The 14,783-nt window shown below is 45.8% G+C and overlaps 1 protein-coding gene across 10 annotated transcripts in view; it reads right to left on the bottom strand.

The window, feature by feature from the left end:
• The window catches only part of APP (amyloid beta precursor protein), a 292,111-nt gene extending 286,953 nt beyond the window's left edge, over positions 1 to 5,158 (bottom strand). For all 10 annotated transcript variants that reach the window (XM_081557722.1, XM_081557714.1, XM_081557706.1 and 7 more), the window contains exon 1: positions 4,941 to 5,158. In XM_081557722.1, coding sequence (XP_081413848.1) covers positions 4,941 to 4,997 — 57 coding nt within the window. In that variant the 5' untranslated portion in view covers positions 4,998 to 5,158. The remainder of the gene's footprint in view (positions 1 to 4,940) is intronic.
• Between the last annotated feature and the right edge of the window lie 9,625 nt (positions 5,159 to 14,783).

Consider the following 14,783-nt stretch of genomic DNA (forward strand, 5'->3'; position numbering starts at 1 on the left):
AAGCGTATCTATTTACCTTTAACCTGAAGTGGAAAACTCATGAGATCTTTTTTCAAAGGAAAACATCAGTGTCTTCACTGAAACAGTTGTTTCTTAAAGCATCCACATTAAACTGAAGAAACAGTTACATAACATTTTCCCTTTCATTCTGGGTCTCATTTCCAAATTCAGTTTGAAGGTTCAGGTACTATTTGCTTTCCTTTTACTAACAAATACAAGGAGAATGAAGAAATACACATTTTCTGGCTTAAGCTTGCTACTCATTCAGGAGGGCAGGGTTCTGTTCATTCCACCTGCCACCCTGTCTTCCTCCAGCCACTGAGGAAAGTGTATCTGGATACGAACCATTAAGACACAGGGTGACAGCGTCCCCAAGGATTTGCAGAAATCCATTTGCAGAAGATGGTGCGAGTATCAATTCCCACTCCATACACATGGAGGAATGTACGGAGGAATACCTCCACAAGTATGTGAGGTCCTACTATGAAAAGGAAACCATTTCATAGTCAAGTAGAACACAGAGGTAGAAAACCACCAGGAAAAAAAATCAAAAAACAGAAGAAACATTTTATTTCCCCCATGCTCCTTGTTGCTGCCCGGTGCATCACTTTTCTCATCGGATATCCACTTCTTCAGCCAAGGTTCTAATGAAGATGCTGCATCAGAGCTTTTGGCCCCTCACTTCTTATTTGGAATTCGCCACTCCTCTCCCAGGCCTCCCTGGTGGCTCAGTGGTAAAGAACCTGCCTGCCAAGGCAGGAGACCTGGGTTCGATCCCTGGGTCAGGAAGATCGCAGGGAGAAGGAGATGGCAACCCACTGCAGTACTCTTGCCTGGGTAATCCCCTGGATAGAGGAGCCTGGTGTCCTACAGTCCATGGGGTGGCAAAGAGTAGGAAACAATTTAGCATCTGAGCAGGCACTCCTCTCCAGAGTGTATCCTACACCTTTGCCATCCGTCTCACCATCTGTCACAGTTTGCGACCACACATCTAGGATGATTTGTTTATCCTCTCTCTTCCCCACTAGACTGGAAGCTTCCTGAAGCAAGTGACGGTTTTTTTCACAGGGCTATCTTCAGAGCTACAGACCAGAGCTTGGCCCTAAGAGACTCAACTTAAAATGGCCCTAATAAATAAATAGGGACACAAGGAAAATCAAATCCCACACTGGCTCTGCCCACATCCTCACGGGTATGTGTTTGCAAGAGAGGTATGTAAACAGACCCTATAAATGCAAAGACTTAACCTCCCTTCCCCAAACCTAAGATACAAATCTGGCGGAAAGGAATCATCAGGAAATTCTCGAGGATTATCTCATCCCACGGTTCCTTTATTCCTTATATATAGATGTTTATACTGTTAATACTTTTACTCAGTATACCACTTAATCAGTACTTTCCTCTTGGTACTTAACATTTTCTGTTTTCTTTTATAATCATGTGCCTGTCTTCTTTACTCTACAAACTTCCTGGGAACAGAAGAATACAGTATGCAAGTCAAAGTAAACCTTACATCCTAGAGCTTTATTTATAAAGTACATGTATAAGGTTTACCTTTGCATTTGTAACTGATACAACTAGGAAGAGATTAGATAAGTATAGTAATTGAAGATGCTTTCTAAGTCTCTTAAAGTAATACATATCCCTACCTAGATCAAAGAGACTGTAGATTTCTATTGCATTTTACCATACTCTTCAGTGGTAGTTTAACGGCCACAGGAAAGGTATATAATAGCTCTGCTTATTTCAAGAATAACTGACACCTTCATCTTCATACAAACATCTGTATAGAAGTCTCTAGTACACCATAAACAGTAACATAAAATAGAGGCTCTCTAGCAAAAGGGAGAAAGCCTTTTTCATGAGGATTACCTCTACATTTTTCTCTTTTCCATATGGTTTATTACAAGGTATTGAACATAATTCCCTGTGCTACACAGTAGGACCTGTTATTTATCCATCCTATATATAATAGGTTCCATGTGCTAATCCCAAACTCCCAATCTAACCCCCTCCCTCCCCTTACTCCTTTGCAATCACAAGTCTGTTCTCTATGTGAGTCTGTTCTGTTTTCCTTCAAACCAATAATCAATGGACCACATTCTTTCTTTTCAATCATTCCTAACTTAACCTTGTGACCTATTTAGTTGTACATTTCTCTTTATTTCCCCAGTCAGAACCAGGGATCATTATTCCGTCTGGAATACTCTGCAGTACTGATGGCCTCCCAAGTGCCCATCAGGCACCTCTGCTCCACAGGGTGACAAGACAGTCGTTGGGTGCCCTATGGTTATCATGGCTTCCCACTGGTCAGCCAGAAATGGTGACTCCTTATAGCTCACCATCAAATCTGAGCTTCATGATTGTGTGCCCAGGTATCCACCCTTAGGGCTATTCTGACCAGTGGGAGTAGGTATCTATAATCTCTGAATTAGCACCACGATCAAAGCAGATACTTATGAATTAGGTTAAACCCCACAATACTGGAAAATAAAATTTAAGAGGAAGCATTTAAATAAATGTCAGGGCCTTTTTAACTCATACTCTGTCACTGTACCAGAGAAAATCATCAGCTCAGGTAACGATGCTTTTCCCAGAGGCCGAGCCTCCGTGATCATTGCCCTTATTCATTTCTTGTCTTGAATCATCTGCAGCAGACCTATTTTCTAAGCCCTACAAAAGACAGTTAAGTCATAATTAACATCTTTTCAGTGGACAGTGACTTAACTACATAAATCCCCTCAAACCTCATCAGAGTGAACTGCCTACCTTTCCATTAATGCTTTGCAAAATGAATTAACATGCATCTCACCTCCACCCTTTGAAGGAGGTGACAGTAACCAGTGAAAATGACCAAGAGGATGGAAGAGCAAAAACTGCAAACAGGCTGAAAAAGAAACCTGAGTCATATTTGCCTCCTTTCACACAGAAAAAAATATTGCTCAAAAAAATTAAACATCTACTTTTTGACAAAAGCTTCAACTACAAAGGCTTTTAATTACTTAATTTGTGACTTTCAACGTGTATTAAGACAATGAGAAAACTGAAATAATTGTAGGAGTAAATTTTAAGTACTGGAAAAAGCCTAGCTCCCTTAATTAAATGCATTTTTTAAAACCGAAAAACCAAATTTTTCAACTCTTAGAACAATTTGCCTTAACGAGCCCCGAGGTGATTCTTGAGCCACTTGCAGGTAAAAGACATCAGAGGAAAAAGTTCAATGACCTTGTAAATTAGGGACTAAAACGCTGTCATGGTGTGAGAGTCAGTACAGTCTCAGTGGAATTACAGGAAAACATTTGTCCAGAAATTGTTTTTTTGGGAAAATTACCATGAGGAAGGGGGAAAAGGCGGGGGTAAAAACGGGGAAGGGAGGTGACGAATGGCGAAACACCGAATGGGAACCCGAAGGATGCAAAAGCACGACCTTTTCTGCCCCAGCTGTCAGGCAAACAACTTCTAAGCATGTTCAGATAAAAAGGAAGACGGTGATTTGGCACAGGCGTCCGCTGACTGTTGGGAGAGTTGGATGAATGGGGCAGGCTTGTTATATACACCTAGTGGTGGGTGGATTTCCCAGGCTGCAGCTTCCACAGCTTTCTTTGCTGCACTGCAGAGGCGCCATCTTCTCCGTCTTAATCTTCGCTCCATTTCCAGCCTTTTATCTGCACCCTAAAAAAAAATGACCCCAAGGACCCTCCCCAGCAGCCTGCGCCTCCCGGGGGGAGCGAAATCACAGTGCCCAGCGCTGCCAGGGAAGTGGCCGCGCCTCAATCCGACAAACGCCTCCTTTGATGCACAGGAGCGGAGAACTCGCGTAGCCCCGCCACCCGCCCCTGCCCTTTCCAGACGCACGCCGCACTCTCCGCGTATTTTTTCCCCAAGGACTTTGCAACCGAGAAAAGAATGAGCCAGCCTCGGAGGTGATGGGGGAAAAGGAGGGGAAGAAGAGGGGTTCCAAGGCGCCGCCAGCGCGTCCCCAGCAGCGCCCCAGCCCCCTCCGGGACGGACGCGCCGCGCGGGGAAGGGAGTCGGGCGGGACGCTCGGTGGCGCACAGACCACCGCGCCCCCGGGCTGGCGAGGGCGGGGTGTCGCGGCTTTTGTTCCTGGGGACCTCCTCCCTCTCCGGGGGAATCCGAGGGTGCGCGCGAACGCCCTGGATGTCTAGGCTTGGGGAAGGTGCGAGGTGGTTGTGGGTCTCCGACCCCTCCCATCTCTCGCAACTTAACACAAAAGGGAGACGCCGAGAGGCGCAAAGTTTGCCAGCGGAGGGTGGTGCGCGACCCTCCTTGGGGTCGCCCTCGGGAGCCGCCACGAAGAGGAAGGAGGAAGAGGTCTGGCGAGGAAGGGGTGGTGGGGATGCGAAAGGAAGGTGAAACGGGGCGGGAGAGGCCAAGGGAAGCGAGGGGGTGGGGTGGGGGGTTGCCCAGCTTCCCCGAGCCGTCCCCACTCCTGCTCCCCGGAACCCGAGAGAAAGGAAAGGGCAGCGATTAAGAGCTGAGGACAGGATCCAGGGACTCTTGCGTTTTCGGTTTTCCCCACGTGTTCTCTCATCCCCCACCCCATCTCCCATCTGGATGTCTCTCGCCTCCCCCGGCCCCCGGCCCCGAGGAAAGGACTAAATCAGGATCTGAGCCTAGGAGAGCCTCCTCTTCGACTCGCGCCCCCCAAGACTGGCGCGGACCCCAGGGCCGGACGCCTCGCCGGATCCCTCTGCGCCGGCCGGAGCACGCGTCCCCGGGACAGGGCTGGGCCGGAGGCGGAGATGCGCAGGGCGCCCGCAAGCGGGGGCGTAGGGCGCAGAGCCCAGAGAAGGGGCCGCTCGATCGCTCCCCCCGCCAGCCGCCCCACTTCTCTGGATGAAAGAGGGAGCCGGTCCCCTCCATTCTCCAACCCCACCCCCCCCCACCGTCACCCCGTTCCGAGGCGCGGCACTCACCTCCAGCGCCCAAGCCGTCCAGGCGGCCAGCAGGACCAGTGCCAAGGCGGGCAGCATCGCGACCCTGCGCGGAGCACCGAGCGAGCTGCCGTGCGAGGAGGATCCGCCGCGCCCTTGCTCTGCCGGTGTCGCCGCCGCCGCCGCCGCCGTCTCCGTCTCCGATGGCCCCGCGCTCTGCTGCTCCGGGTGCTCGCTCTCCTACCGCTGCCGAGGAAACTGACGGAGCGGCGGCGCGGCGGCGGGGCTCGGAGCCCGGCGAGTCAGCTGATCCGGCCCACCCCGCTCGGCACCCGAGAGAGACCCCTAGCGGAGCCGCCGGGGAGCTGCGCCCGCTCGGCCGGGAGGGGCCCGCGCCCCGCCGAGGCGCCCACAGGTGCGGCTCCCCCGGCTCCCCCGCGCGCGCCTTCCCGGGCCGCCGACCGCCTGGGCCCCCGAGCAGTAGGAGGGAGGAGCTGGGGTCGGAAGAGGGACGGGGCAGGGGCAGGGAAAGGGGAGTTCTAGGACGTCTGCGTTCCAGAAAAGTCGAGGGCGCTCCCCGCTCCTACGCGCGAGCTTGACTCAGCCGACCCCGCAGGCCTCGGGGGTGTCGTAGAAAGGACTGCTGCGGGGTGCGTTTTAATCCGCATTTCGGATTTTTTTTTTTTTTGTCTATCTTGGTTTGGCGAGGTCGGGGAGGCGTTTCCGGAAGAGAACGAGACAAGCTTAAAGGAAATAAGATTTCTTTGCTTGTTAGGAGAGCAGAAGCCTCCCCCCACCACAACCCCGCCCCGCCCCAGTCAAAAGCAGCCACCAGGAACCTGGAATTTCTATCTTTAGACCGAACCGAAGGAGAAAGCCGCCGGACCTGGAGAAGAAGCGGCGACCTAGTTAGTTCTCCTTGAGGGAAGATTTTGTTAAAAAAAAAAAAAAAATTGTTTTGGTTTGAGAAAGGGAAGACCATATGGGTGGTGGTGGTGGTGTTTCTTAATCAGGCAGGGATGTAATATCATCCGAGATGCGGGTGAAGTGAAAGTTAAGAGGGGAAGGGTCTGGAAAGATGACTCCCGTTCGACCTCAACAGCTCAAACTCTGTCCTTGTTCTTGCTTGTGTCTGTCCTAAATCACAGAAATGAACCTTCTTCTGGGAAGCCACTTTCTCCTCGATTAAACACAAACCCTCCAGTGTCGGGTTAATGTCCGGTGAACCTAGAATGGTCTAGAACTGCCCAAATATATCCCTTGCTCTTGACCTCAAGGAGCCTCAGTCACCAAGGCAGGGTCCCCAGCTGGCCTGGAGGGGAGGGAAAGAAGCCACGGAGTAGAGATGGGATCTTAGCTCAGCCAAACGTTGCCTGCATCCTTCCCGAGGAGTCTGTGTTTCTCTACCAGCTGCCTTAGCTGTTGTCTTCTGTCTTTAGGCATCCAAGCCTGACTTGTGGATTACTTTTTCCCATGAATGGCCTTTGAAGGTCCTCCACAAATAATGACAAATAATTTGTTGCCTTGAATTGTTTGTTTACCTTTGTTGTTACCGTTGAGTTGCGCAGTCACTTCCACTCTTTGCGACCCCAGGGACTGTAACCCACCAGGCTCCTCCGGCGGTGGGATTTCCCAGGCAAGAGTACGACTGGAGTGGGTTGCCATTTCCTTCTCCAGGAGATCTTCCCAACCCAGAGACTGAACCTGGGAATTGTTTACCACTGAGCCATCAGGGAAATCCATTTGTTGACAAGCGTTCTGTCATTTCCTCTCCATGGAAGCCCATGAGACCCTTACTGTTATTCTTCCCATTTATAAATTAGGACTCTGAGGACCTCCTCCCAAATCTGACAACAAGTAAGCAACAAGAAGTTGGGACTGCAGGGGGTAAAAAGCCCCAGTCATAGCAAAAACCCAGTTTCTTCCAGACATGTTGACCCACCACTACAGTTCTGTCTGGCCCAGGTTTATAGGAGCAACTGAGGGCTGCCTTCTCACGCAACTGAGGGCATCTACATGCAAATAGGAGTATGACTTAAAGATGGGGAGGGAGCCGGGCCAGCTACAAAATTCACAGGGTCCAGCACAAAACTAAGCAGTGGGACCCTTTGTTCCCAAAGTGAGAATTTTAAGATGGTAACAGCAGAACGTTAACCACACACGGTGCTTTTTTCAGAGTTAAGAGACTTTTATGGGGCACAAAACTCAAAAATAGAGAGGTGAGGTTATAATCTCTGAAAATACAAGTTCTTTGGTGTGGTATATTCCCTTCCCACTGTTGAGACGCACCTCACTCACCCATCCCTGGAAAAGACCTTCCCCGAGGAAAGATGAGTAGCTGCTGACTGAGTCAGAATGATGGTCATTCTTCACTCTTTTTCCTGCTTCATCACCACTCAGAGATGCTGTTGGTTTTGCTTTTCAGCCAGTGTCTCTGTTCTGCGTTTAATGCCATTTCCTGCCCGGAGGTTATCTTCAGGATCCTCTGAGGAGTAAATACCAGAACTTCTCTGGTTAGAACTGTAAATACTGGGGAAGGGACTACCTACCCTTTGGCTTCGAGTTCCACAACATTTCCAGGCCAGACCCCAAAGCCCCAGCTTAGGAGACGTTCACTAGCTCTGTCTTTGGACTGCTCTGGTTACTCAAAAAGTCTTAACCCCACTTAAAACCCGCATCCTTTTCCTTTAACCTCCCATTCAGACGTCCCTGTTGCACTTCTCTGACCAAGCCAAGCCAGTCGTTTCCACACCACAGACCTCCACATCAATGAAACCAGCAGTTTTCATGTTACTCCAGGGTCCTGTCTTCACAAAGTAACACAGCCGCTCCCTTCAACAGCTGTGCACATGGCACAGTGGCACCTGTTTCTGACTCCTTCCACACTCCTCTGAGTGTGGTTTGTCTCATGTCTTTTCACAGTGCTCCAAGGCTGCTGCGGTCACTGCAATGTGAAGGAGTCCGTTGCCCACCTCAGTCTGCAGGTGAGTGTTGAATTGGATTGAGTGGACTCAAATTGGTCACATTTGCTACCAAACCTCCCATCTGTTTTATGTATAGTGCTGTTGAGTTGCATCTCTGTCACCTTATGTTTAGGGTGTTATCTGTGCCCTGCAAATATCACCAAAAACAATCTTTTTTTTCCCTAATTGGGGTATGTGCGTGTGTTAGTTGCTCAGTCATGTCCGACTCTGCAACTCCATAGACTATCGCTTGCCAGGATCCTCTGTCCATGGCAGGAGTACTGGAGTGGATTTTCCCAACCCAGGAACTGAATCCTGGTCTCCTGTATTGCAGGCAGAGTCTTTACCATCTGAGCCACCAAGGAAGCCCTTATTGAGGTATAGTTGATCTGTAATATAACTTGCAGGTGTACAATGTAATATTCACAGTTTGTAAAGGTTATACTCCATTTATAGTCACTGTAAAATATTGGCCATATTCCTGTGTTGTACAATATATTCTTGTAGCTCATTTATTTTATACGTAGTAGTTTGTACCTCTTAATCCCCTACCCTGGTCTTGCCCTTCCTTTCTTCCCTCTCCCTACTTGATAACCACTAGTTTGTTCTCTTTATCTGCGAGTCTGTTTCTTTTTTGTTACATTCACTAGTTTGTTTTATTTTTTCTATTCCACATATGAGTGATATCATATAGTATTTGTCTTTCTCTGTCTGATTTGTTTCACTTAGCATAATACCCTCCAAGTTCATTCATGTTGTTGCAGACAGCAAAGTTTCCTTCTTTTCTGTGGCTGAGTAGTATTCCACTGTGTGTGTGTGTGTGTGTGTGTGTATGTGTGTGTGTGTGTATGTGTGTGTGTATACCACAAAATCCATTCACATGTTGGTGGACACTTAGGTGGCTTCCATTTTCTTGTCTGTTGTAAATAATGCTTGTAATGCTTCTGTGAACATTGGGGTGTGTGTATCTTTTTGAATTAGTATTTTCACTTTCTGGATATATACTCAAGTATGGAATTGCTGGGTTGTGTATTACTTCTATTTTCAGGTTTTTTTGAGAAACCGCCATTCTGTTTACCACAGTGGCTGCACCAATGTTGATTCCCACCAACAGTGTACAGGGTGCCCTTTTCTCCTTATCCTTACCAACACTTGGTATTTGTGTTCTTTTTGATTTGTGTTCTTCTTTCTTGCTTTAGCTGTTCTAAAAGGTATGAGGTAATATCTCATGGTGGTTTTAAATTGCATTTCTCAAATGACTAATGTTGTCTAGTATCTTTTCTTGTGATTTCTAGCCATCTGTATGTCTTCTTTGGAAAAATGACTATTCAGGTCTTCTGCCCATGTTTTAACCGGATTTTTTTTTTTATATTGAGTGGTATAAACCGTTTATACATTTTAAATATTAAACCCTTGTCAGTCATATCATTTGCGAATACTTTCTCCCATTCTGTGGGCTGTCTTTTTGTTTTGTCAATGATTTCCTTCGCTGTGCAAAAGCTTTTAAGTTTAATTAGATCCCATTTTTTTGTTTCTGCTTTTATTTCCTTTGCTTTAGGAGACAGATCCAAAAAAATATATGGCTACGATTTATGTCAAAGAGTGTTTTGCCTGTGTTTTCTTCTAGGAGTTTTATGATTTCCTTCAAAAACAACAGTAGTCTGAGCCAGAAGATGGGGGCTGTATTAGTTGGCTAGGGTTACCATAACAAAATATCACAGTCTGGGCAGCTTAAACAGCAGCAGTTTATTTTCTCACAGTTCTGGAAGCTAGAAGTCCATGATCAAGGTGTTCATAGGTTGATTTTCTCTGGGGCCTCTCTCCGCTTATAGACGGCCACCTTCTCCCTCTGTCTCCACATGGTCTTTTCTGTGTGTCTGTGTGCTAATTCTCTCTTCTAAAGACACAGGTTGTGTTAGATTAGAGGCCACCCAGAAGACCTAATTTTAACTTAATTACCTCTTTAAAGACCCTATCTCTGGAGCTTCCCTGGTGGTCCAGTGGTCAAGACTCCGGACTGCCAATGCAGAGGACTAGGGATCCATCACTTTGTTGGAGAACTAAAATTCCACATGCCGCACAGCATGGCCAAAAGATTAAAAAATAAAAAAGACCTTGCCTCCAATTATAGTCATATTTTGAGTTACTGGAGGTTAAGACTTCAACGTAGGAATTTGGAGCAGGAGGATGGGGACACAGTTCATTCTAGAACAGGTGCTCGTTTAGAACAGCTAGGACTTGCTCTATAATCCTGCCACTGTTCTTTGACATTTAGTTCCAGTGATCAGTGGTTCATCTGCCCTTTTCAATTCGAAGATCATTCAGCTCAATAGAAAGAAATTGAGGAATTCTACTTTCCTTCCATCGTACCTTGAGGTTACATCATGATCCCAGCAGCTAGCTTATCCAAGCAACCAGCTTAACCAAGGTCATCTGGTTCTGCAAGTAAATATAATGTTCTTTTACATTTCTTCTTTGATCATTTTTAGCAAAGCTTAAGCTTATATTGACATTTAAAATCTGTATTAGTTTATTAGAGCTGCCATAACAAAATACCACAGACTGGGTGGCTTAAGCAACATAAATTTATTTTTTCATTTCCAGGAGGTACCAGTCCAAGATCGAGGTGCTCTCAGGGTTGAATTCCTCTGAAGCCTCTGTCCTTGGCTTACTGATGGCCACTCTTGCTGTGTCCCCCTGGGTCTTTCCTATGTGAATGTACACCCTTGGCTTCTCTTTCTACATGTCCTAACCTGCTCATCTTATATGGACCCTGCTCAGATTGGATTAGGGTCCACTCTAATGACCTGATTTTAACTTAAGCACCCCTTTGAAACTCCTGTCCCTCATGTGGTCACATTCTAAGGTTCCGGGAACGAGACTACAGCGTATGAATTTGGGGGGAACACACTTCAGTCCATGTCAGAACCCCTAAAACTATCCTCACATTTAAGCTACTTTGCTGTTTATTCTTGAGGGTAGATTCTTGCCATCTTTTATGCACATCCTTTTGAAACCAGCATGCTTCCTAGGTAACCAGAGTGGTTTCTTTGACTGCCTTTCAGTTGAATATTCAGATGTCTTGGTTACTTCAGATTTCTAATAGTGTTGTAAATTATGGTACCTTCTGTAGAGGTGCTGGCTGGCTGAGTATTAGCTGTTACGACAGATACCTATGATGTATTTGAGAGTTTCACATGCTTCTCAACCCATCTTCCTTTCTATAAATTCATGCTGATTCCTCTTTGTGGCCTAGAAGTCGATCTTGAGTTGCATTTTTCTCTCATCTCTTTTTACCTTCTCTAAGACAGAGGGCTGGAGAAGGAAATGGCAACCCACTCCAGTATTCTTGCCTAGAGAATCCTGTGGACAGAGGAGCCTGGTGGGCTGCCGTCTGTGGGGTCGCACAGAGTCGAACACGACTGAAACAGCTTAGCAGCAGCAGCAAGACAGAGGACATTATATATTTCTTCATCTCCGCTACAGCCTTCAGTATCTACAGAAGTCTAAACTGTACATAGCATTCAAGGTTTTCATAACAAAATTCTTTCTCTCAATAATGGGTGCAGTTTTTCACATCATAGGATTTTTTTTCTTACTTGTTAATGAGCAGCCATAACATTTTAAATGAATAATTAACCCTTAACATGCCTGTATTTAACTGCACATAGCTAACAGATCTTCATGTATATAGAAGTTGCAACATTTTATTTGCCCTGTTTCTTACATTACTGCTTCATTCATGGATCTTAACTTCACTAGTGCATCTAAGAGTTCATATATCTTCAGACAATACAATACTTTAAAAATTAGTTCTCTGCAATCACTGCACAAAGCTACTTCAGACACAGCCTTCAGCTTCAGCTAAGAGATAGTTTAAAAATAAACTTAGTGTATTTCAGGAGTAATTCTATGCGACAATAATGTTAATATTAAATGTTTAACCAGAGACCGCTGCTGGCAGCTGGTTTACATGACTTGTTTGAAGAATGATGGTAATTCCAAAACTGTCACAAGGACTCAGTTAAAAGAATATTCCTGTATTTTATGGAATAACAAGAGTGGAGCAAAAAATAGGCCATACCTGCCAACCCCAGAGGTAAGAAGTGAGAAAAATCGATCCAGTAGCAAGAAGACTCAATGGAGACCATATGGGCATTACATGGGTTTGCTTCTTTAGAGGACTTGGGTAATAGGGCAGCAACGTGCATTGATCATAAAGGGCTCAGACTTTGAGAAAACCTGACTACTTACATCTCACTTTTGGATATAGTTGTGGAACCCACCAGAACCTCCATTTCTGAAAATACATCAGGTGATGTGACAAAGAGAAATCACCCAACACTGTGCATAGTTTGCAGCAGAAACCCAGTTCTCTTTTCTTGAGAGAGCAGGAGTTCACAATAGCTGTCACCTGGGTGATCAGGATAATAATATCCTTGGATTAATCTTGCATTAATCTTCCCAGGGGCTGCCAGTGATCACAGTGACTTTTAACCCAAAGTAAGTTAGGTGGGTCCCCGAGTAATGTGTTGCTGATAAAAGTTCCAGATTTGTGAGTGATTTACTTTTTTAACACAAAATGAGAGCAGACTCAAGGTTACTCTTTTATCAGACTGCTCATTTGTATTCCAATAATGTAAAATTGGGCAATATGCCAAGATTTAGGGAAAAACCTCCACCACTCCCCAGGGCACGTGCCAAGTACATGAAAGGCAGGCATCCTCTCTACAGAGGGCACAGTGCTTGAAAAGCCTGCTTGCCGGAAGTGCTGAGAGGCTTGCAGGGGGCTGACCACCTCCTCCAGGATGGAAGACCAATCACATCCCATTCATGTGGTCAAGAAGAATCTCTCCCCTAAGCTGCTGCCGGAAGCCGCAGCTCTCACCAGGACTCCTGTGGCCTGGGGCCACAGCTAACACTCAACAGTGACATGAACATTTAGCCTGAGGGCTCTTGGGCTCCAAGGCAACCAGGCCTCTGCATCTCCACACATCATGCCTTTTCATACTGTTCATGGGGTTCTCAAGGCAAGAATACTGAAGTGGTTTACCATTCCCTTCTCCAGTGGAAGAGAATGGCAAAGCTCCGGAAGTTGGTGATGGACAGGGAAGCCTGGCGTGCTGCAGTCCATTGGGTCGCAGAGTTGGACACGACTGAGCAACTGAACTGAACTGACCTCATGCCTAGGGGTTCTCGCCCATGGTCTCCTTTTTAAAGAGAGAGAAGTTCTTGCATCTCCCGTGAGTGGATTCAGCTTTTAGAATCCTAGTGAAGGCTGTAGCTAGACAAGTGTTACCTATATCTAAAATGATTGGGAAGATTCCAGGCAGATAAACCTTGAGTATTCCTGAACACGTTTTGTAAATAAACTATATCCTGAATGGCAGAACAAATGCACAAAACAACAACCAAATAAATAAAAGCTTCACAGCTTTTATTTGGTGTACAAATTTTGCCCCTAAGTAACAACCTCAACAATAATGCAACTTGGCTGTATCCCTCAATTAATATTTTCTGTCCCATGTGTAATTTATTCCAAAGTAAATGTAACACTAGGCTCAAGAAGGAGAGGATATATATACACATACACACACACACATATATATATATAATTATGGCTGATTTGAGTTGTACAGTAGAAACCAACCCAATATTGTAAAGCAATTATCTTCCAATTAAAACATAAATAAATATAACTCTTAGGAATGTAAGTGTTTAGTATTGGTGTGCTTAGTCACTTCAACTGTGTCCGACTCTCAGCGACCCCACGGACTGTAGCCTGCCGGTATCCTCTGTCCATGGGATTTACCAGGCAATTGGATCAATCAAAAGTTTTTACACTTCCATTGTGGGCAGAGTGAAAAACTGATACATTCAGTCCTCTTAAAGAGCTTCTGTTTATGTGAGAAAAGTATCTGGAGGAATAAAAGCCATAGTGAATGGTGATTATGGTTAACAATACTATAGTGTATATTTGAAAGTTGCTATCAGGGTAGATCTTAAAAAATTCTCATCACAAGAGAAAAAAAAATGTGTAACTGTGGTGGTGAAGGGTATTGATTAAACTTACTGTGATGACCGGCCTCCCTGGTGGTTCAGTCAGTAAAGAATCTGCCTGCAATGAAGGAGATGCAGGCTCGATCCCTGGGTGGGGATGATCCCCTGGAGAAGGGCATGGCAACCCACTCCAGTATTCTTGCCTGGAGAATCCCCATGGACAGAGGAGCCTGGCGCGCAGAGGTGAACATGACTGAAGGGACCGAGCACACACACATTGAGGTGATCATTTCACGATATATCCATGTATCAAATCATTCTTGTATAGTTAAAACCAATAAAATGCAATATGTCCGTTATCTCAATTAAAACATTTGTAAAAAGGAAGAGTGAAAATGTGCATCAGTAAGTACAACTGGTGAAAATATCTGTGAACTCATCAGAGGAAAATTAGAATCATAGACCTGTTTCATTGGAAAGGGTTAATCAGAGACATGAGGAAGAGGTGTTCAAGAAGGAAAATGTTTTAAGGAAGGGTTATGTGAATACATCAAGAGTGTTCTTGGTGGAGCTGGTATGTGGGAGTTGGCAGTGGGGGAGATGTGTTAATATTTCAGGAGCTGAGGAACCTTGGTCAGATGAACTGGGGTGGGGGGTGGACTGTTCCTCACTACAGGTTTTCTAATCATCTGACATAGTCTAACATTTCTAAAGTAAGATCTGTCAGTAGAGAAGTTGTAGGGAAATTTGGAGGATGAAAAAGTTGGGACTGGGAAAAATCGAAGGGAATTCCAGAGATTCCAGGTATGACTAGAAAAAGTTTGTGAAGACATCATGGGAGGGCACTTTATGACTGCTAAAATGTCGAGATTGCTGTTGACCAAGCTGGGGACTTTAGACACAGGATCTCACAGAATACTTG

This window comes from Giraffa tippelskirchi, chromosome 2 (genome assembly GCF_054371585.1).
Source record: "Giraffa tippelskirchi isolate mGirTip1 chromosome 2, T2T-mGirTip1v1.2.pri, whole genome shotgun sequence".
Lineage (NCBI taxonomy): Eukaryota > Metazoa > Chordata > Mammalia > Artiodactyla > Giraffidae > Giraffa > Giraffa tippelskirchi.